The sequence below is a fragment of the Musa acuminata genome, chromosome BXJ1-10 (genome assembly GCF_036884655.1).
Source record: "Musa acuminata AAA Group cultivar baxijiao chromosome BXJ1-10, Cavendish_Baxijiao_AAA, whole genome shotgun sequence".
NCBI lineage: Eukaryota > Viridiplantae > Streptophyta > Magnoliopsida > Zingiberales > Musaceae > Musa > Musa acuminata.
The window spans coordinates 16359691-16382817 of NC_088336.1; the positions used below are offsets into that span (position 1 = coordinate 16359691).

Sequence of the window (23127 nt, forward strand, 5' to 3'; positions counted from 1 at the left end):
GATATGTGTTTAAAGGTGAATCGATCTCATTTTCGTGATCTCATCACGATCCGATTCCCATTGCACAAATCCAAGGACATCACAATATATATGTGCATATATGTAATAGTTATAAAGTGGTATATGCCAAAATATAATAAGCAAAAAGATTATGTATCAAGTCACACGTGCCATCACTCAGGTGATTGGCTGGTTGAGCACCTTTGACTAGCAATCTCCCGCTTGACCTAAAGCCAATCACCTATGTGTCTAATCCCCATCAGACCCCTGTGACGCTCAAAGACAATCTAAGACAACAGCTTTGTTAGTGGATCTGCAATGTTATCTTCGGATGGAACTCTTTCCACTGCTACATCTCCTCGGGTTACGATCTCTCTGATAAGGTGGAACCTCCTCAGAATATGCTTAGATTTCTGATGAGACCTAGGTTCCTTCGCTTGAGCAATCGCCTCGTTGTTGTCACAATATAAGGAGATCGGCTCCTCGCTACTCGGCATGACTCCCAAATCTATGATGAACTTCTTCAACCAGACTCCCTCCTTTGCTGCATCTGATGCAGCAATGTACTCCGCCTCTGTGGTCGAGTCAGCAGTAGTATCTTATTTGGAACTCTTCTAGCACACTGCTCCTCCATTCAAGGTGTACACATATCCTAAATTCGACTTGCTTTTATCGACATCAAACTGAAAACTTGAGTCCGTGTAGCCTTAAACCTTAAGGCTATTATCTCCATATACTAGTAAAAGATCTTTAGTCCTTCTCAAGTACTTAAGGATACACTTTACTACTTTCCAATGCTCCAAGCCTAGATCCGCTTGATACTTGCTCATAACACTCAAAGCATGCGCTATATCAAGCCTAGTACATAGCATGCCATACATAATAGACCCTATTGCTGAGGCATAAGGTATCATATTCATGTTCGCCCTTTCTTCTAGAGTCTTTGGGGATATACTCGTAGAAAGCGATATCCCATGTCTTATCGGTATGAGACCTCTCTTGGAATTTTCCATGCCAAACCTTTTGACAATGGTTTCTATGTACCTAGATTGGGATAAGCCAAGCATCCTCTTAGATTTATCTCTATAGATTCTAATCCCCAAGATATAGGATGCTTCCCCTAAGTCCTTCATGGAGAAGTGTCTAGATAACCAAGCCTTTACTGTGAATAGCATTCCTACGTCATTCCCAATGATCAGGATGTCATCCACATATAACACCAAAAAGGTGATAGCGCTCCCACTTACCTTCCTGTACACACAAGGCTCATCATCGTTCTTAACGAAGTCATAAGATATGATTGCCTCATCAAATCTTATGTTCCAACTTTGGGAAGCTTGCTTTAGTCTATAAATGGATCTAAGCAACCTACACACCTTATTTGGGTAGTTCTTGGACATGAATCCCTCAGGTTGCATCATATACACCTCCTCCTCGAGGTTCCCATTGAGGAATACGATTTTCACATCCATCTGCCAGATCTCATAATAATAGTGTGCTGCAATAGCCAATAGAATTCTGATGGATTTCAGCATTGCTACGGGTGAGAAGGTTTCGTCGTAGTCAACACCTTGCCTTTGACGATACCCCTTAGCCACTAGCCTTGCTTTATAGGTCTCTACCTTTCCATCTACTCCGATCTTTTTCTTAAAGATCCACTTGTAACCGATGGGTACAATACCTTCGAATGCATCAACTAGGTTCCAAACCTTGTTGGAGTACATAGAATCCATCTCAGAATTCATGGCTTCTTGCCACTTCCCGGAGTCTATACTCATAATAGCCTCCTTGTATGTCTGAGGATCAATATCCTCAACATCCTCTCCTCTAATATGTCTCACATATCTCTCAGGAGGATGGGATACTCTATCAAACCTACGTAAAGTTGAAACTTGTGTATTAGATACCTGAACAGACTCGGGCTGTAGAGTGGTGCTTGAGCTTGGTTCTCCAACCTCGCTCAACTCTATCATTCTCCCACTATCTCCGCCAAGAATATGTTCCTTCTCAAGGAACACTGCTCTCTTAGCTACAAAGACCTTTTGGTCCTCAAGATGATAGAAATAATACCCACAAGTTTCCTTGGGGTATCCCACAAATTTGCATCGCTCTGTCTTTGATTCTAACTTATCAGGGTTGTATCTTTTAATGTGGGCAAGGCAGCCCCAAATCTTAACAACCTTAAGATCAGGCTTCTAGGGCATATCCCCAGAATGAGATGGGTAGGTCAGCGAAACTCATCATGGACCGTACCATGTCTAATAGCGTACGATTTCTCCTTTCAGAGACACCATTGAGCTGAGGTGTATAAGGAAGTGTCCATTAGAATAATATCCCATGGTCCTTGAGGAACTGAGTAAAATTTGTACTTAAGTACTCACCTCCTCGATCTGATCGAAGAGTTTTGATACTCTTTCCAGTCTGGTTCTCCACCTCATTCTTATACTCTCTGAATTTCTCAAAGGCCTCAGACTTGTACTTCATTAAGTACACATATCCATACCTTGAGAAATCATCAGTAAAGGTAATGAAGTAGGAGTATCCACCGATGGCATGAGTTGACATGGGTCCATATACATCACTATGTATGAGTTCCAACAGTTCAGTGGCTCTCTCTCCAGTTCCACTAAATGGAGAGTTGGTTAGTTTTCCACGAAGGCAAGGCTCGCAAGTTGCATATGACACATAGTCGAATGGATCTAGATATCCATCATTTAGCAACTTTTGAATCCTTCTTTCATGGATGTGACCTCGCCTACAATGTCACAGGTAATGCACTGTTCATCTCATCTCGTTTTCTCTTGAACACATTTACATTCATGAATGTACCTGAAGCTTCATCAAGCTTTTGTTTCGCCCTTTTTGTAAGGTACTCTTTGTAGTTCCTCTTCCAGTGCCTATCTTTACCATAGTGGAAGCACTGGCTTTTGTCCTTTGCTAGGTCTTTCTTAGCAACCTTTGCTTTACCTGGTTTGCCCTTGCCCTTTTCCTTCTTAATGGACCTTTCTACTTTCCTTTTCTTTCTGGTCTCACCAGTGTAGAGAACTAGCTTCTTTTTCTTAATAATACTCTCTACCTCCCTCAACATATGGAGGAGCTCTAGGAGAGTCACCTCAAGCTTATTCATATTAAAATTCATTATGAACTGTGAAAAGGAATCTGGTAGGGACTGAAGCACAATGTCCACACATAAGTTATCCTCAAGGACCATTCCTAAACCTATGAGTTTCTCTATCCACTCAAACATCTTTAGGACATGGTTCTGAACTGGTGTCCCCTCAGTCATCCTAGCGCGGAAGAGGTTCTTGGATATCTCATATCGCTGAGTCCTTCCCTGTTCCTCAAATAATTTACGGACATGTAGGAGAATAGATCTGGCATCCATCTTTTCATGTTATCTCTGTAACTCAGGAGTCATAGAGCCCAACATATAGCACTGAGCAAGAGTGGAGTCATCAATGTACTTCACGTAGCGAGCGATCTCATCCTCGCTTGCCCCTTCTTTGGGCGTAGGCATCACTGTATCAAGGACGTACGTGATTTTCTCTGCCGTGAGAACAATTCTCAAGTTACGGAGCCAATCCGTATAATTTGGACCAGTGAGGCGGTTGACATCAAGTATGCCACGTAAGGGATTTGAAAGCGACATTTTCTGAAAATAAAGATGCAGTAGAAATGAATAACATGCAGATTTTGCAAGAAATAAACTATCAAGATATGGACTTCTATCTTAATATGCTCCCACTATTTTACTAACGAGTCATGCGACACCCTCAGCACGTGAAACGGAAGTCTCTAGCAGACTTCTAGTAGGGATCAGGATCCAATCATCGTCTTAGTGTAACCTTGAGGGACTCGACCAATCACACTAAGCCTAAAAGGTAGGCAACTCTTGCCGATCACAACTCCTTGTGATTCCCGTCCTGTTCGGCCTCTGAATCACCATGGTCTCGAGGGACTCGACCAACCATGATGCTCGGTTAAGTCAACACCTTCGTTACAAGATGAGTCTGATTTGATGATATACCCTCGAGGGACTCGACCAAGCATACCATGTCATCAGGTCACCGGTGACATCTCTATGTCGTAAGCAAGATAGCGAATCATGATATAGGTGAGTCTCGAGGGACTCGACCAACTCAACCTACACCGGGAATTGGTTCCTACTTATAACGATGGAAGGCCACGTGGGTCAATCTAATTGCCTCACGTTTACCGACTTAATATTATCGAGAGAGATGTTTCTATGATTTGGTCTCTTAATATGAAATATCACACATATACATATTTAATATGCATCTACATCGTATGCAAATATATATACATATATAGTATGTGTATAAGCGATCACACCAGATGATCATGGACCACAACCTAATGTGATTAGGCCCGAGCCAGTAGGCCTAATCACTCATATCAAGATCTATGTGTGCAACGGTATATCTCCATGCCCTGTGATCGTCCATCTCATCCTCGTCGGTTCCGTCGACATCTCGATGCATCTTCATGCATCGTGATCATCCGTCTCGTGGGTCCCATTATCACATCAACGCTACCGTTGCACCTCCTCATGTGATTACAACTTATTCATAGGCACGCAGGCCTGACAAATAAACAAGAAATATAATGGAGGCTCGCAGACCTCAAAAATAATAATCACAAGTACACACATCACACGGTCCATGATCATCCGTCCACACATCATACATCACATGTATAAATAATAATCATCATCATCATGTAGGACTACTAGATAATAATAAAAATAATAATCATCATCATGTAGGCGCCACTGCCCTGCGGCGCATCACCCCACGTGAGCAGTGGCCGCAAGCGCTGCTGCCCTGCAGTACCTCTGCCCGCTGGCTGCCAGCCCCGTCGGCCGCAAGCATGCTGTAGGCACAGCGCTTGCGCATGCGCCGGCGCTGTGCTGCCTGGCTGCAATTATCGTTGTAGGTGGCTGTAGGCACGTAGATCGAGGGAAGCAACTATTGTTGCCCTTCCTTGTTTTTGCGTCTACGATTTTGACGTCAAAATTCTTCCTAAACACAACACACGCAGTTCAAAACCAATCATTCGCACGAACAACTTGGCTCTAATACCACTATTGGGAAATCTTGGGGGTGACATCAGATGCGCAACGGAAGAACAAGAAAACAAAATCCCTGATTCCCAAAAAGATGTTCGTCGTCGTGCGAAGATTGGTGCGCAAAATTCGCGAAACTGAAAAACTGCATATATAGTAGATAGTGTTACCTAGGGAGATCGTATATCCCTGTTTCCTTGTAGATCTTTAGGAGAGGGTGAAGGAGGTCAAGCGTCCTCCTCTCTAGTGGTGATCGACACAGCAGGGCTGCGACGATGCTCCTCAAAACTCCAAGCCTGCTCTGAGGTGGAGAGGGGAAGGAGAATAGGAGAGGCAAGCAAAGGCTCTAGCCTATGAGGCTTTGAATCCCTCCTATTTATAGAGGTCCCCTGTCAAAACCTAATGGATCCTCCCTTAGTGGGTATTGGATCTGCATCCAATAACCCAAGCCTTTTAGATTAGTGGATCTCTATCCAATAATCTCTCATGGGCTCTTATTGGATCTCGTCCATGGAATCCAATAATTCAGGGGCTTATTGGATATCCAATAAGACAAGGGCTCCGTTGGATATCTCATATCCGAACCTCTACTCATCGCAATGCCTACCGTATGTGTGTGACCCTCTAGGCCCAATTTCTAGCTGGCCGTGAGTTATACCTGTCAGAACTCCTTCTAACAAAGTGAATTATTATCTTTGTAATAATTCACTCGACTCATCGACTACGGACGTACTAGGCCACTACGCCGTAGTCCCCAGACGATACAAGGGAATCCAATCCATTGGACCTGTCTGTCCTCAGTTACCGTGTACCTATAGTCCCTCATCCATCTAATATCTCAGAGATCGTATATCGAGCATGGTGCTGTTAGACTCATACGGTTTCTACTCGAGTCTCGCTCTAATCGGATTCTCCTAGAGAACTTTTTTTCTCTCAACCCGAATGACCTTGGCCAGGGATTTGTCTGAGCAAGAACACATGGGATATTCCTCTCATAACGCCAAGAGTGGATGATCCTCTATCGATACTCAATAGCCCTCGTAAGGTCGACTACCACTCCCAATGACCAACTGTACTAGATCTGGGACAGTCAAACCTATAAGTCTGGTATCAAAGAGTGGAGCACTCATACAGGACATCCTTGGTATCTCAAGTCTAAGGACCAGATATACCACTAGGACTACGGAATCGCTGTCTGACAATAAGGCATTATCAACCATCCAGCATTCTATAAGCGGATCAATCAGTGAACTCATTCTCCAATGAGCACTTGTACTGTATCCCTAGTGTCCCTATATGAGCAGCTATGAGACCAGTTGTATCCATCATATGGATGGGTATACATCACACCAGTCTGTCCGGTTATCACGATGTCCCTCTTGAGTAACCTATGACCGGGATTATTTAGGATATGTGTTTAAAGGTGAATCGATCTCATTTTCGTGATCTCATCACGATCCGATTCCCATTGCACAAATCCAAGGACATCACAATATATATGTGTATATATGCAATAGTTATAAAGTGATATATGTCAATATAATAAGTAAAAATATTCTGTATCAAGTCACACATGCTATCACTCACTTGATTGGTTTGTTGGGCACCTATGACTAGCAATGGCACATGTGAGAATATACACATTCTTTTTTCTTATTATATTATATTATTTTATCACTTTATACTACTTATTGTATATATATTATTGTGATATCGATGGATCTATGCAATAAGAATCAGATCATGATGAGATCACGATAATGAAATCGATTCACCTTTAAACACAGATCCTAAATAATCCTAGTCATAGGTTACTCAAGAGGTACATCAAGATAACCAGATAGACTTGTGTACTGTATACTCATCCATATGATGGAGGCAGCTGGGCTCATAGTTGCTCATGTTAGGACACTATTGCTATAATATAGGTGCTCATTGGAGAATGAGTTCATTGATTGATCTGCTCACGGAATGCTGGATGGTTAATGATACCTCATTATCAGATAGCAATTTCGTTATTCCAGTGGTATACTTGGTTCTTAAACTTAAGACATCAAGGTTATCCTGTATGAGTACTTCATTCTATGATACCGGACTTATAGGCCTAGAAGTTCTAAATCTAGCACAACCGAACACCATAAGTGGCAGCCAATCTTACGATGACTATTGAGTATTGATAGAGGATCATCCACTCTAGATGTTATGAAAGAAATATCTCATGTGTTCTTGCTCAGACAAATCCCTAGCCAGAGTCATTCGGATTGAGAGAGAGAAACAGTTTTCTAGGAGAATCCAATTAGAGCGAGACTCGAGTAGAAACCATATGGGTCTGACAATGCTCGGTATATGGTCTCTAGGATATTAGATGGATGATGGACTATAGATACATGGTAATTGAGGATATATATGTCCAAAGGATTCGATTCCCTTGTATCATCTGGGGGCTGCAGCGTAGTGTGGTTTGGTACGTCCATAGTCGATGAGTCGAGTGAATTATTATGAAGATAATAATTTACTAGGCCAGAAGGAGTTCTGATAGGTAAGACTCACGACCAATTTGATATTAGGCCTAGAGGGTCACACACATATAGTAGGTGTTGCGACGAGTAAAGGTTCGGATATGAGATATCCGTCGGAGCCCCTATCTTATTGGATATCCAATAAGCTCCTAAATTATTGGATCCTATGGATGAGATCCAATAAGAGCCAATAAGAGATTATTGGATAGAGATCCACTAATCTAATAGGCTTGGGTAGTTAGATGAAGATCCAATACCCAATATGGTAGGATTCATTATGGTTAAGTTGACAAGGAATCTCTATAAATATAAGGGAACCAAAGGCTCATAGGCTAGAGGTTTATTGGTTGTCACCTTCTATTCTCCTCTCCCCTTCTACTCCTCATATAGCAGGTGTGAAGATTTGGGTAACGATTCGAGGAGCGGCATCGCAACCCTACTGTATAGATCACTGCTCAAGAGGAGGACGCTTGACCTCCTTCATCATCTCCTACAGATCTACAGGGATTCAGGGATATACGATCTCTTTAACTAATACAATTATCTCATGCGTGGTTTTCAGTTTTGTAAATTTTGCGTACCAATCTTCGCACGATGATGAACACATTTTTGGGAAACTATGAGAGATTTTTTTTTATTCCTCCGCTGCACATGTGATATTGCCTCTAGATTTCCCTACATAAACATGATTAAACTTATTTTTGTGTAAGACGTAAAATAAAGCATTTATAGCTTTCACATTTAAAAAAAATAATCTTTTTTTCAAAATCACTCTATTCATTCATAAGTTTAGAGGATTTTTTAAAACCACATTTGACAATATTTCATAAATCAAAGTTTATAGAAAGGAAGAAAACTCTCATTCATGTTTTCCAATACGTGTAGTCGATTCCATTTAATATAGGAGGACGAGTGATAGAGTAACCCTCTTAAATACAAAAAAATATCATTTAATCTCTCTTGGGTGTTAAATCAATTGAGAGAAACTTGGCTCTGATACCAACTGTTAGGATCGAAATCAGCACTAAGAGGGGGGGGGGGGTTGAATTAGTGTTTTTGGAAAACTTTCACCGATTCAAAGAACTCACTAGATAAAGCTCATATCGGAAAGATGTTTAACTTGAAAACATTCGCAAGGGTAATGAACAAGTAAATCAATAAGTAATAAGAGTAAACAACAAAGAAGAGAACACACCGGATTTATAGTGGTTCGATCATCATGACTTACGTCCACTCCCGATTTCTCCTCCATCGAGGCCACCGGCTTCCACTATTGATCTTCTTTTACTAGGTGAAGATCAACTATCCTCTTACAATCCTTTTCTCCTTTTCATAGGTTTAGGAGATAACCTTTACAAGTCACACCCCTTCCTTCAACTGAAATCAAGCTTAGAGAAGAGGAGATGAATTCTCACAAGATTACAATAGCGTTTTCTCAAGTTTTTATTCTCAGTTCTTATGTAAACTGAGCAGAGATGAGTAGGTATTTACAGGCCTCAAATGAAGTCAAATTTAGAGCCAAAATGATCTCATCCCGGGTTTTCAAGGTACTCGTAGTACCATCGCTAGTATTGGGTGGTACTATCACCTGCCAGACTAACAACTAGTGGTACCACTGCTTGTTAGTCTAACACTGGGTGCTACCACTGCCTGTCATACTAACACTGGGCGGTACCACCGCTTGACACCAGTGGTACCACCGCTCGGGTCTCCCAGAGATATACACTGTCTCACAGATAATTCCACCACCTGACCTGATGGTACCACCGCTTGAGCCAGTTATGGGTCAATGAATAGGCCTTCTACTTGGCCTAAAACAACCTCTACTCAGACCCAATAAGCCACTAATTGAGTTAGCTTGGTTACACTCAAAACTAATTCAATTAGACCTTAAATACTACGATCTAGATACAACCGATTACAAACACGAATCCTATATTGTTTGGCATATCATTGGTTCATCCGGCACTTTCACGGTATGAAGTCCATCTGTTGGCACGTCGATCGATCCTCCGATCTGACATCCAATCTTTTGACATGTTCCACTCTGACCGAATGTCTGATTCTTGTTGCTTCAATCGATTTATCTTTCCATGATCGAAATTAGTCATGTATCAGTCAAACGCATATTAGATAATAACTTCATCAATTAATTTTATCATTAAAATTTAAGATTAAATAACTTTTCATTTTAATATGTCAATCGATTTATAAACGCATATTAGATAATAACTTCATCAATTAATTTTATCATTAAAATTTAAGATTAAATAACTTTTCATTTTAATATGTCAATCGATTTATGATGATCCTGATCGTCAATATGAGCTTTTGTGTGATAAATGTAACATATGATTCGACAAATATCACTATGATTGAACAATAATCAGTCTTTTGAATAATCATCCCGTAGATTAACTTCCAACTTAACTCGCACTCTTTAGATCTCTATTCAACAACTCAAAGTTCATCACCTTTTCGTACTTTCCGAATCCATCACTGTTCCATCGAAAGGAACCTTGTTAGTACGATCCTCACCTAAATCCTTCAACCTCTCGGCATCGAACTTTTGGATGCTAGACTTGGGTTGATTTCATGTCTTAAATTTGCAACAACACTCAATATCAAATTCGATTTCTTTAAATTTTAAATAAATAATCGAATTTAGTAGAAAAATATAATGTTTAGAAATTTTTTTTGGTCTCCTCTCTGTTCTTATTTACAAATCATCACATTTCATCACCACGGTTAGGGTAGCACAAACAGTCAAAGAAAAATAAATTTCACTATAAAGAACAGAAAAGAAAAATGGATAATGCTAATTAATTGTGGCAGTCGAATGCGGTCTCTGGCTTGACGACGGCGGGAACCGTCATCTCCACCCCGCCCTGCGATCGCGTCCTGTCGATGTAACTGCGCACCTCTTCGGCTATCATCTGTCGCATTATCGTCACAAGGCACACGTCCCCAGGCGGCGCCTCCCACGTCCTCTCCTCCCCACTTACGGCGGCCATGACTCCTCCGCCCTCTCCCGGCAGGCTCAGCGACAGCGACGTACCCAGTTCAGCCGCCGCCGATCTACATCCTCCTTCGTTCGCGTTGTCGCTCGAGCGCCGCCGCTTCCTGGCCGAGCCCGAGTAGGAATCGCCCGGCTCGTGATTGGCGGTGGGAGATGACGAAGACGGGAGGCTCGGATCGGAGGCTGCGAAGGTGGCGCGGCGGCGGAGGGCGGAGTTCCAGTGGTTTTTAATAGCGTTGTCGGTGCGGCCGGGGAGGAGGCGGGCGATGGTGGCCCACTTGTTGCCGAACCGGGCGTGGGCCTCGAGGATGGCGGCGTCCTCAGCGGAGGTGAAGGGGCGGTGGTGGACGGCGGGGCTGAGCTGGTTGCACCACCGTAGCCGGCACGACTTCCCGGACCTACCGGGGATCCCCGCGCTGATCAAAGACCAGTTCCGGGGGCCGTGCCGCTCTACCAGCCGCGTCAACGCCTCATCCTCCTCCGGGCTCCATGATCCCTTCACCCTCTGCTCCCTCCTATAGCTCTCCTCCGCCATCATCATCATCATCATCTTCTTCTTCTTCTTCTTCGTCCTCCTATTGCTGTTTTCTTATCCTTCTTCCCTTCCACATACAAGAGATAGGAAGTTATAGAGAGAGGAAGCAGAAGCTGGTACGATTCGTTGGGCTTGTTTGTGGGCGGTCTATAACTAAAAGGGTGGGAAGTTTGGAGTTGAATTCCCTTAACACGTTACGCTTCGGCGGAACGGAGATGTGTTGGCTTCGACCCGGTAACTCTTTCCGCAACTAGGTACCAACCTCCGAAACTGCGTGGACCCCATCATCTCCGCCCTCGTGCCGATCTGTTTCGGGGGACGTTTGCCGGTGGCTATTTACCCAACCCGCCTTGGAATTAAAACATAAATTATTTCTTTAAAAAAAAGATAATTACGATAAAAAAAAAATATTTTTAGTTATAATAATTAAGAAAACTTGATTAGTCTAATTAGAATATCTTAAGTAGAGCACGTAGAAGCAATCGATCGCATCCTTTTTTTTATTTCTAATAATATGGATATCTTTGAGTCTCATGTCATAGAAACATATAAAAATCAGTAGTTAAATATAAATATAAGATTCATATAGTTTAATGTTCCTTAGATCCAATGATCCAAATCAATCAAATACAAGGAATACATAGTTTAACATTCCTTAGATCATCCTTTCGTATAAATATTTTTTAAAAAAATATTTTAAATCTACTATTAAGAGTTAGGCATAATCATTCGAACCAAAATCGAACAGATCAATTTTTTAAAAAAAATTAATGAGATGACAAATGACCAATTTACCTTGATTAATAGTCAAACAATATTTTCAAGAGCATTTTGGTTATTTTCATAATTTAAAAATATAAATATATAAAAAAAATTAATATATATATATATATATGTATGTATGTATGTATGTATGTATGTATGTGTGTATGTACGTACGTACGAAAGAACTTATCCAATTCGATTCTAATCTCTAAAAATCTAAAATAGAAATTGTGGATTACAAAACCATGATCATGCCTACTAAGGGTATTTGCTCTATACCTCCCTAACATCAAGACTATTTAAATTTTGAAATTTAAATTTTTTATAATAAAATATTATTTATACTTGGATTCTTTATCCTCCAACTATGTGATAATTGAGGTTGATGGTTTCGCTCCCATTTTGGTTAGGTGTACCACCTGTTTCAGCCTCATTTGATACGAGGTAAGGAATTGAAGGTCAGTGGAGGTGGTAACCAGATGAGTGTTACCATAAAGACAGTGGGTGCATGGGCTTTAATGCAGTACAGTACTGCCATTGTAATGAATGATTATGTTAGTGTTTTTTGGAAGCAAAAACAAAATAAATCTTAGTTTGCAATTAAGAGCTCAAATAATTTCAGTAGTCAGTCGTTTGGTAAATGTGGGTTTTGTTAATCATTTCACATTGTACACTAAGAATGACCAAGAAATCATTTGAAATCTCTATTAGTATTTACACAGTGAAAACTCTCGCTCATTTTTATTTTACTGTTGTCATATTAATCAAGAGTTAATAAAGTGAATAATATTCATCATGTTTGTGTTATATTTTTAATCCTTTAACATCATTTTAAAAGCTACCCTAAATTAACAGAGGGAATGATATGTGGCCGTTTGAATGTGGTAGTCTTGTATCAATTCGGACATCATCTTAGCTCAACGTATCAATCGAATAACTTGCAAAATCAAGGTGATGCATAATCATAATGCTTAACAGTTTGATCAATCTTCACTTAGTTTGTTTTTATAGGAATTATATTCGAATTCGATTATTTCTTAATATTAAAAGTTTCCTCCATTTAAGGCATAACGTGTTGTAGCAGTGTGTGGTAGGAAGTTTAAGGATGCCTTCAATGTGACTTCGATTCCCTCGGTAGCAGGATACATTTATGTGATCTCGTTCCGTATTCCCCGCTCTCGATGGCAGCTGCTCCACTTGGCCGTCGTTAATGGCGGCCAACTCGACAGATTTATATTTCACGTAAGTCTAACTTAAAATTATTAGGAAATAATGTAAGCCCGACCTAATTCTGAACCATTTTCGTCACAATTTCATTGTCGAAATTAAGTAGATTTGGTCAAGCGACTTAGGTCGATGTGCTCGAGAGATTGGGACACAATGGGTGTTCTTGAGGCTTTTTATACGTGCAAGAATGTAACTATTCATATTTAATGGATAGTTATTACATAATTAATAGTTTCATTAAGATGAAGAATTGTTTGAGCCTTAGTATGTTAATTTGACATTGTGTGTTGATCTTACTGTCTCCACGGTGTGGTGTCGATATCAGCACAACATTTGAGTTTCCACGTATTATACATATAGGATCTAATATATTTAAGTTTGATAATTTAGATGAAATCTAGTCGAACTAAGGGATGTCATATAGACGTTTCAAATTTACGATACTCGATGATGTTAGAGTTCATTAAACACTGGGTTAGAACTCACCGCCTACTTTAGTACCAAAATAAATATTTTTTAAAAAAACTTAATATATTTATAAGCCATAATTTTGAGGGGACAAGAAAAGGTATAATCCAACTCAGTTTTTGTGATAACACATCAAAAGAATGAGAGTTGTGCATAACAAATGCGGAGAAAGAAGTGCGACAATTGATAAGGACAAATTTGACACCCTCAGCAACTAAGTCCCAGCCTCTTCACCTTCTAGCTGACATCTTGAGCCATGCATCTATGGTTGATAGCGCTCTACATTGATGATTTACATTAAGCTACCGACATTAACTCCTCCGTCACACAGGGCACACTGTCATTAATACCTCTACCTCTCGGCTAACATAGTGGACAGTGCACAGCACCCAAGTGTAAGAGCCACACCTCAAGCCAAGCTAAGCCAAGGGCGGTCAGTAGGCAACAATCTCTCGACTCTTTACTCTCTCATTTTTACATAGCTCATACGGTTATCTTTCGCGCCCTCCATCTTATACTAACTTAAGCATTAGATGAGTTGAGCTGAGAAGCCCCCTAGTATCAACCGATTATGCAGGATCACTAGCGGCCAGGAGATAACCTCGCAGCTTGAAGATGACCTGACAGTTAAGAGAGGACCTCGTGACCGAGTAGATCCCAATTCCTCTACTTAGCCTCATCGCTCCAATGTCAGATCAGCCCTAGTAAATCGTCTCCCTTTAGACTCCAACGCGGGTTCGCATCTGCACTCACACATCGACGCAAAAGAGACACAAGGATAAACCTGTGTCTTTGACAATGAACGAACCGTGTCGACAGGGACTCACCTGTCGACGGTATCGATGCTCAATCAACAGTAATGGCGATGCATCTTTGTCACGATGAGTTCAACCACTGACGCTACAAATAAGCTGTTTCTTTACCCTTTCAAATCTCCTTCTCTCGTTCGCTTTCTTTGTCCTACCAGATCTCTCTTGCTGGTAAAACAGACCCATCTTTATTCCCAACACACATTACTTCACCTCCACGAAAACTCCAACACAGTCCTTCCATGTCACAAAGGCCAAACCAGAAGCTCGCACACACAAACATCCTTCGAAAGGGACTGATTAGAACACTGTTCCTTCTTACACTTCAAGTAAATGTCTGAACTCTGAAGAGAATGCAGACTGCACTGCACACTCTCGCACGAGATGGTAGATGTAGTCCCAAAGCAATTCTGGCTGTAAATAAAGCACCTGAAACAAAGGAAAAGTTCCACCATAAAGAAAAAGCTGGCCATCTTCGATCGTCTATCTTGGTTCTCAAATCTTAGTGAAACACCAACATACCACCAAGCCAAGACAGCTACTCCTTATCAACCACTTTTAAGCCAAGCAAGTTCGTGTTCAACCCCATGCATCACTCGGTTTACCTACCTGTAAAGAATTGACACCAGCAGGACCAGCCATCGCCAAATGACAAGCGAGCCCTCAGCTGATCACCACTGTGTTCCTTGGCAATGGAGAATCCAGTAATCTTCCGGTGGGAAGGAGAGACTATAAGATGAACAAAAGAGACATGGTTGTTGGCGATCTCAAAAAGCAGGAGCATCACTTGGGCATCCGTCTTCCTTCACCAAAAACATGCCGAAGGAAGAGGAAGATACATGCCAGTCTCTCCTCAGAAGCAAGCTCGAAGCTTCTCTCCAGAGGATTAGCTTCCTGGAGATGGAGAATGAGCAGCTGAGAAGAGAGAATGCTCTGCTTCGAGCCCAGGATGCTGATAGGAGATCGACGCCGAGGAAGAAAACACAGGCTTTTGTTGGCAGCATCAGCTCATCGCAGGAGAAGCAAATGTATCAGACCGGCACCGATGATGGGTTGCAATGCGAGAACTCGATTTCCAGAACAGAGTTATTCGGCACGTCTGTGGCAGCCAGGACAAGATCGCCTAGAGTGCCGAATCCGCCCCCGAGTCCCAAATCCTCTTCCCCGACAGCGAAACCAAGCAAGGAAACCGGGTTGCCTCCGCCGCCACCGCCGCCGCCGCTGCCGCTGCCTTTGTCTTCTTCGAGGTCGAGTTGCAGGTCCATCAAGGCAGTGCGAAGGGTGCCGGAAGTGTTGGAACTCTATCGATCTCTGACAAGGAAAGAAGGGAAGTCAGACACGAGAGCCGGCAGCCTGGGAGTTCCTGCTGCTACAAATGCTCGAGAAATGATAGGCGAGATTGAGAACCGATCCGCCTATCTCCTCGCTGTAAGCTTAGTTAGCACCACTCACAGATCACAATCTCAACCCGAATCTTACTAGTGATCCATGTCACAGATAAAGTCGGATGTGGAGACGCAGGCTGAATTCATCGGCTTCCTCACCAGGGAGGTAGAAAACGCAGCTCACGGGGACATCTCCGAAGTGGAAGCATTCGTGAAGTGGCTGGACGACGAGCTTTCCTACTTGGTGGACGAGAGGGCGGTGCTCAAGCACTTCCCCAAGTGGCCGGAGAAGAAGGCGGATGCGATGAGGGAAGCGGCGGTCGGCTACCGGGAGCTGAAGAACCTGGAAGGTGAGCTCTTCTCCTTCCGCGACGACAAGCGACAGCCCACCTCCGTCGCCCTCAAACGCATGCAGGCGTTGCAGGACAAGTAAGACTTAGGAACTAATCCAAAGGTGAGCTCTTCTTCCGCATGAACTGCGGACGCTCGCTCAGTCTCTTCACTGACGCAGATTGGAGCGCAGCGTGCACAACATCGAGAGGGTGAGGGAGAGCGCGAGCAAGAGGTACAGAGATCTCAAAATCCCTTGGCAGTGGATGCTCGACAGCGGCATCATCGCCCAAGTACGTGTCTTTCTTTACAAGGCACCAATCAGATCCTTGGCGAAGAAGATGATCTCAATGCATGAATATATGTCTTGTGCAGCTAAAATTGGGATCCATGAACCTGGCAAAAGAGTACATGAACCGAGTTGTGACTGCGGTGAAGCTTGATGCGTTCTCGGATGACGAGGAAGTAATGCTACAGGGTGTTCGATTTGCTTACCGTGTGCACCAGGTAACCCTTTCTCCTGGGATTCTACTACTTCTCCACGCTGAAGTCACCAACATGCGTCAAATTGTTCTTCCAGTTCATCGGTGGATTTGATGAAGAATGCAAGCATGCGTTCCAAGAACTGAGGAAGGTAGCATGTGATTGATTGCTAGTATTCAACGCGGGAATTACCCGCGAACAAAGAGTTGGACGAGTCCTCACGAGAACCATAGCCACATCATTTTGAGGACATTGGCAGCATCAAAGTCAAGATTTTGAGTACGTTATGTTTTGCCAGTAAAATTGTAGTAATTCATTTCCTTTATGTTTGATGCATGTTGGTAAGATTTTTGTAATTCTTCCAAGGCGATAAAACGTTATGTTTCGCCTGTAAAATTTTAGTAATTCATTTTCCTTTATTTGGTGTTGACAGTACAGTTTATTAGTAGAAATTTAGTGGATGAGACTCGAGCGGTGCCGCTGTCATACCTGAGCGGCATCATTCCACTCTTTGTGGGACGGCATCATACTCGAGTGGTGCCACCGTCACACCCGAGCGGCACCTTTCCACTCTTTGCGGGGTGAAGTCGTACTCGAGCGACGCTGTCCCAACTTTTGCGGGTCTGTCACATTGACTTCAAAGCTTTTCGTTGGTGCTGATGTGGCTGTGGATGACTACCTAAGGGAGTACTACTAAATTGTGCCTTATCATTCTCTCTCTCTCCCCCCCCCCTAGAGAGCCACGCTTCGACTCCTCCTAGAGAGGTTCGAGACATGGCATGGTGCTTTTAGCCTAAGTGGGCTAACCGTCGCACTTGAATTGTTGGTTCAATCATGAGTTGATGCTGGGCTGGTCGGAAGTAAATGTCGAACGACTTTATGATTGGACAAGCAATGCTGCTTGGGCATTAAAAGGTGGCATGGTCAAATGCCATAGCTCGGGGCTAGGAGGCTTATGTAGGGCCGAGCATTATGGCTCAGGTGGGGGACATTGATGTGAGCAAGCATTCTTACTCGAATACTAAAGACCGACGCGACCGAGTGTCATGACTCGGGAGGTGAAGACTGATGCAATCGAGCGCCATGGCTCGGGTACTAAAGACTGATGCAACCGAGCAATGTGACTTGGGCACTGGAGACTGATGTGATTGAGTGTCATGGCTCGGGTATTGAAGACTAATGCAACTGAGCATCATGACTCAGCTGCGACTTGCAGAAAACAAGCCGTGGCACCCGAAAACGAAGCCGTTTTGGGCAGTTCAGCTTGGTGAATTGAGCGATTGCATTGCAGCGCTATAACCCACCCATTCGAATATGCATTTCTACAAGTAAAAACACACAAAACTAAGGTAAAACATGCTACCATGTCTCGGTACAAGCATGCAAAAGTGATGAACGGTTTGTCGAACGAAGTTGTTGCGGGTGCGCGACGACCGTTCGTAACATTCTCCCGCACTTAAACTATCGACGCTTGTTAGTAGTTGTTGATGATTGCTTTTTCATGTCATAGGGTATCTTCAAGCTCTCAACTGGCTTCAGTTCGGGGAAGCTTTCGCCACTTCACCAACTACTCGGTCTACTCAACTCCATTGGGTAGCTTTATCCTGCGATCCGCTAGAATGGTTTCAACTCGCTTCTCGTAGGAGGCTCTGGTGGGGGGTAGTCGAGTTGGAACACTTCGAAAAGGTGGGCTTTCAAGTTGCTGGCATAAAAAACATTATGAATTTTGAGTCACGCCGACAGTTGCAACATGTAGGAGACGTTGACTACTCCCAGTATATCCAATAGCCAAGGTGTGAGGAGTCGATGGTTATTGCCTACTATCGGCAAGCTTGATATGAAATCCAAGGAAATGCTCTCCCACGACCTTTCTGGTACGGGTAACTTCTCTAAAAGTCCCATCGTTTTCTGCTGCTTCTGTCACGACCCGAGTCTGATGAGCCAACTGGCCAATAACTCCATTTTGGTCCTTCAACCATTGACCAAAATGCTTAAGCGAGAGTTAACATAGTACACTCATCAGGCCCTTATAAGTTAATCATACACATTGCCCACTTCCGATGTGGGACTAATGGGATGTTACAGCTTCACCTTATCTTGTTGGCAAATGAGACATGTTTGAACATATTCCTCCACATCAATCCTTATCTTCAGCCAATAGAAGTCCCTCTCCACAAGAGCCAAGGTTCTGTGAATGCTCAGATGTCCAGCTCAAAGGGAATCGTGACACTCTCTTAAGAGATCACACCTCAAATTGTCCACTCGAGGGACATAAACCCTATTCCCTTTTATGTAAATAAGTCCCTCCTGGACCCAAAATCATCGTATCTTGCCTTCTTTGATGAGTTACATTAGGGTTACTACCTGGGGATCATTGTACAGTCCATCCCTGATCCTAGAAGGGAAGTTGGAGTGCAACTGACTTACTTAGCCTTTGCCCTCCAATTATGCAGCATTCACACACTCCACTTTTCGACTCAATGCATCGGCCATGACATTTGCCTTTCCGAGCTTGTACTCCATTGCCATATCAAACTCAGCTAGGAAGTCCTGCCATCGTGCTTGCTTAGGGGAGAGTTTCTTTTGAGTTTGGAAATAGCTCAAAGCGATATTATCTGTCCTCAGCACAAATCGCGATCCAAGAAGGTAGTGTCACCAAACTCGTAGATAGTGGACCACTGTTGTCATCTCCTTCTCATGCACCGGGTACCGCCGCTCGATCTTGTTGAGCTTGTAGTGCTCGTAGGCCATTGGATGACCATCCTGCATGAGTACTCCCCCAATAGTGAAGTCTAAAGCATCTGTATGGACTTTGAAGGGCTTCCCATAGTCCGGCAATTTGAGCACCGGTTCTTTCAACACAGTAGTCTTTATATCTTGGAATGTAGCTTCACATTTATCATATCACCTCTAAGGCTTCTCCTTCAGCAACTCTGTCAGTGGAGTTGCACACTTCGAATACCCCGATATGAAGCGTCGATAGTAGTTGACGAAACCAAGGAAGGATCTTAGCTCTAGCACCTTCTTTGGAGTTCGCCATTCCGTAAATGCTTGCACCTTCGATTTGTCTATCTGAATGGAACCATCACCTATTCAATGCCCCAAGAATAAGATATCTGTTTGAGCAAAGTATCACTTCTCCCTTTTCATGAACAAAGTATTCTCCTTGAGAATCTTGAAAATTGTCCGAAGGTGCTTGACATGCTCCTCGAGCGTTTGGTTGTAGACGACGATATTGTCTAAGTAGACGACCACGAATTTATCCAAATACTGTTTAAATAGTTGGTTCATAAGAGTACAGAATGTGGCCAGAGTGTTGGTTAAGCCGAAAGGCATCACCAAAACCTCAAACGCTCTATAGCTGGTCACGCAGGTAGTCTTTGCTTCGTCGCCTTCAACAATGTGCACCTGCTAGTACCCCGACTTGAGGTCGAGTTTAGAGAAATACTTAGCTTTGCCCAATTGATCGAATAAGTTCGCGATGAGTGGGATATGATACTTATTCTTCACCTCACTTTATTGAGGGCTCGATAATCGATACATAGTCGAAGGCTCCCATCTTGTTTCTTTTAGAAGAGAACTGGAGCTCCGAATGATGCTTTAGAACTACGGATGAGACCACCGCTTAGTAGTTCACATAACTACTTTTTGAGCTCTACCAACTCTGGAGGGGGCATGTGGTAGGGTGGTCTCGCTGGAGGCTTCACTCTTGGCTCGAGCTCGATATAATGATCCACGCCTCTGCGTGGCGGTAGAGTCTTCAGCAACTTAGGTGGCATAACTTCTGTGAACTCCTTCAGGATGTTTGCCACTATAGTAGGTTCATGAATGGCCTTCTCGTCGAGTGGCTCTAGCTTTATAACAGCCACGAATGTTAATTCACCTTTTCGTACCCCTTTCTTTAGTTGTAATGTCGAAATCTATTGGGGTTCCTTGGTTCCTCTCCAAGAGACGGGAACCACATAGGGGTTGTCACCTCCCATTATACATAGGGAGTTTAGGAACGATATTGGTACCAACTTTGCTGCGTGCATAAACTCCATTCCAATAATCACTTGGAAGTCGTCCAGTGGCACCACCATTATATTTGTGCTCCCACTCCATGTTTCGATCTTGATGGGAACTCCCTTTGCCAACCCGGAGATCTACTTGGCCTTCGAGTTCACCGCCTTCATCTGACTTAGGTTTTTCTCCAAGATCAGTCTAAGTCGCTTTGCTTCTCGATCAGTAATAAAGTTATGGGTAGCATCCATATCCATAATTGCATAGGTTGTTTGGCCATTGAGCTTAATGTCTACATACATCAGCTCGTTATTCCCTACTTTCAATGGTTTTGACTTTATGTTCTCCCCCACTTAACCTCGCAATGCATTCAACAAATGCATCGGTCCCATTCGGAGATCTTACAACTCCCCATCGTCGCTACTAGATTCTAAACTACTTGAATTGAGGGCGACGGCTTTGCCCTTGTCCGATTTGGGGCGATGGATGGAAGCTGTTAAAGCATCGAGTGCATATTTTTGTGGGCACTCCCTCACCATGTGTGGCTCTCCGCACAAGAAGCATCCGCTAGTTTTCGGAGCCTTGCCTTTTGAGCTTGGCCCTTTATTGGAACTCTTCTTCCTTTGTTCACCCTCGGGCTCCTTCCCTCGAGAATATTTTGGAGGGCAAATTCCTGGAGATTGTTTCCTTTTTCCTAGGTCCTCAAAGGAAACAAAGTCAATGAGCTATTCTATAGCAGCAATTGCCCCGATCATATCGGTGACATTCCTTCGATGCAGTCCTTGTTGAGCACATGACTTCAAACTATCGAGGAAGCTAAACAGTTTATCCTTCTCGGACATTTCCTGTATATCCAACATTAGTGCAAAAAATTGTTTCACATAATCTTGAATGGAAGTACTTTGGCGGAGTTGTCTTAGTTTCCTCCTTGTGACAATCTTTGTGTTCTCAGGTAGAAATTGAGTTCTCAACTCTTGCTTTATGTCCTCTCATGTGTCCACCTGATACCGAACTTATTGGATCTCCTCTCAATGGGTTCACTACCAAAGTTTTATAACCCCGTTCAGATACATGGTTGCTATTGAAATTTTGGTATCTTTAGAATCAGGCCTTGTAGCTTAAAAATACTGTTCTATATCAAATAAGAAATTCTCGAGCTCTTTTGTATCCGTAGCACCTCCATAACAATGAGACTCAAGTGCTCTCAAGTTTTGTAGCAGTGCAACGCGGGTGTTGCTCCCTCCTACATTTAGTGCCCTTGTGAGTGTTGTCACTTTAGAAGTGAGTTCCGCCACGACTTCGTGCAAATGTTGCATGGAGTCTTTAGTATCATCCGTCAATCGATCGACTATGGCCTCAACCTTATCGATTCGAGATTTGGCTTCTTCTTGCGAGTTCTCTTGTTAGGACTCTAGCTTGGAGAGTCCTAATTGAGAGGGACATTCATGTAAAACTGTTAGGACTTTAGCTAGGAGAGTCCTAATTGAGAGGGACATTCTGTTAGGACTCTAGCTAGGAGAGTCCTAATTGAGAGGGACATTCTGTTAGGACTCTAGTTAGGAGAGTCCTAATTGAGAGGGACATTCATGTAGGAGGTTTTTTCTTAGAGAAGAATTAGGAGTTGTAAGGGAATAGGAGTCTTGAGTAGGAGTCCTATTAGGAGTTGGTTAGAAGTAAGAGTCTTAAGTAGGAGTCCTATTAGGAGTTAGGGTTTAGAAGCCCTATAAATAGCCATGTATTCCTCCTCTTTTCTCAAGCAATAGATGAATCTTTTCTGCAGCCTTTGAGCAGCAACTTGGAGGGAGGAACCCCTATAGAGTTCCAAGGAGGCCGATCCCCTATAGAGATCAACCCCAAGTTTAGAATCTGCAAGGGTTCTATCACCTGGTATCAGAGCAGCGTTCTTGGCGTCTCGCTGCCCTTTCACAGCCATCCATCAACCCTCCACAACCATCCAAAGCAATTCCCACAATTGCTTAAAAGATCGTCACCGAATTCCGCCATCATCTCCACCACCACGGATCATCCTTTGATCTCCCCGTGAATTGCAACAGGTTCTGGTTTCCTACCTTACTGCTGCTGCAATTTAGTTATCCTTATTCGAAAATCCAAAAAAAAAAAAAAAAATCGTTCCTATATTGCTGCATAAACTTTTCGTCACAAAGTTTTCATCTCTACGACGAAAGATATATTGCAGAATTCCAGCCGCATATCACCATCTGTTTGATCTTGCTACTGTGCTTTTTCTATCCAAATTTCTACGAAATTTTTATGACATCTTTGACACTTCTTAACAGTGGATTTCCCTTTGGTTTCATCAAAAAATTCTCAATATAAACTACTGATCTTTTATGTCCAATCTGCTACACTTGAAAATCTATGCTGCAGAAAATTTCAACTGCATATCGTTGCCTTAACCCATCTATTTGCAATCTTTTTTGAATGAAATTTCTTATAGACCTCATATATCATCTTGGCTTCCATCTAAGATTGATCTAT

The 23127-nt window shown here is 42.9% G+C and overlaps 2 protein-coding genes across 2 annotated transcripts; one reads left to right on the plus strand and one right to left on the minus strand.

The window, feature by feature from the left end:
* Positions 1-10306: 10306 nt before the first annotated feature.
* Positions 10307-11235, minus strand: LOC135594892 (transcription factor MYB56-like). The gene has a single exon (XM_065085399.1). It carries the CDS (start codon positions 11172-11174, stop codon positions 10428-10430), a length of 747 nt encoding a protein of 248 aa, XP_064941471.1. The 5' UTR covers positions 11175-11235; the 3' UTR covers positions 10307-10427.
* A 3943-nt stretch (positions 11236-15178) lies between these two features.
* On the plus strand, positions 15179-16922 carry LOC135594891 (INCREASED PETAL GROWTH ANISOTROPY 1-like protein 1). Its single transcript, XM_065085398.1, has 5 exons — positions 15179-15856; positions 15926-16242; positions 16325-16436; positions 16519-16650; positions 16724-16922. The coding sequence occupies exons 1-5, from the start codon at positions 15245-15247 to the stop codon at positions 16790-16792; spliced, it is 1242 nt and encodes a 413-aa protein (XP_064941470.1). The 5' UTR covers positions 15179-15244; the 3' UTR covers positions 16793-16922.
* The last annotated feature ends 6205 nt before the right edge of the window (positions 16923-23127 follow it).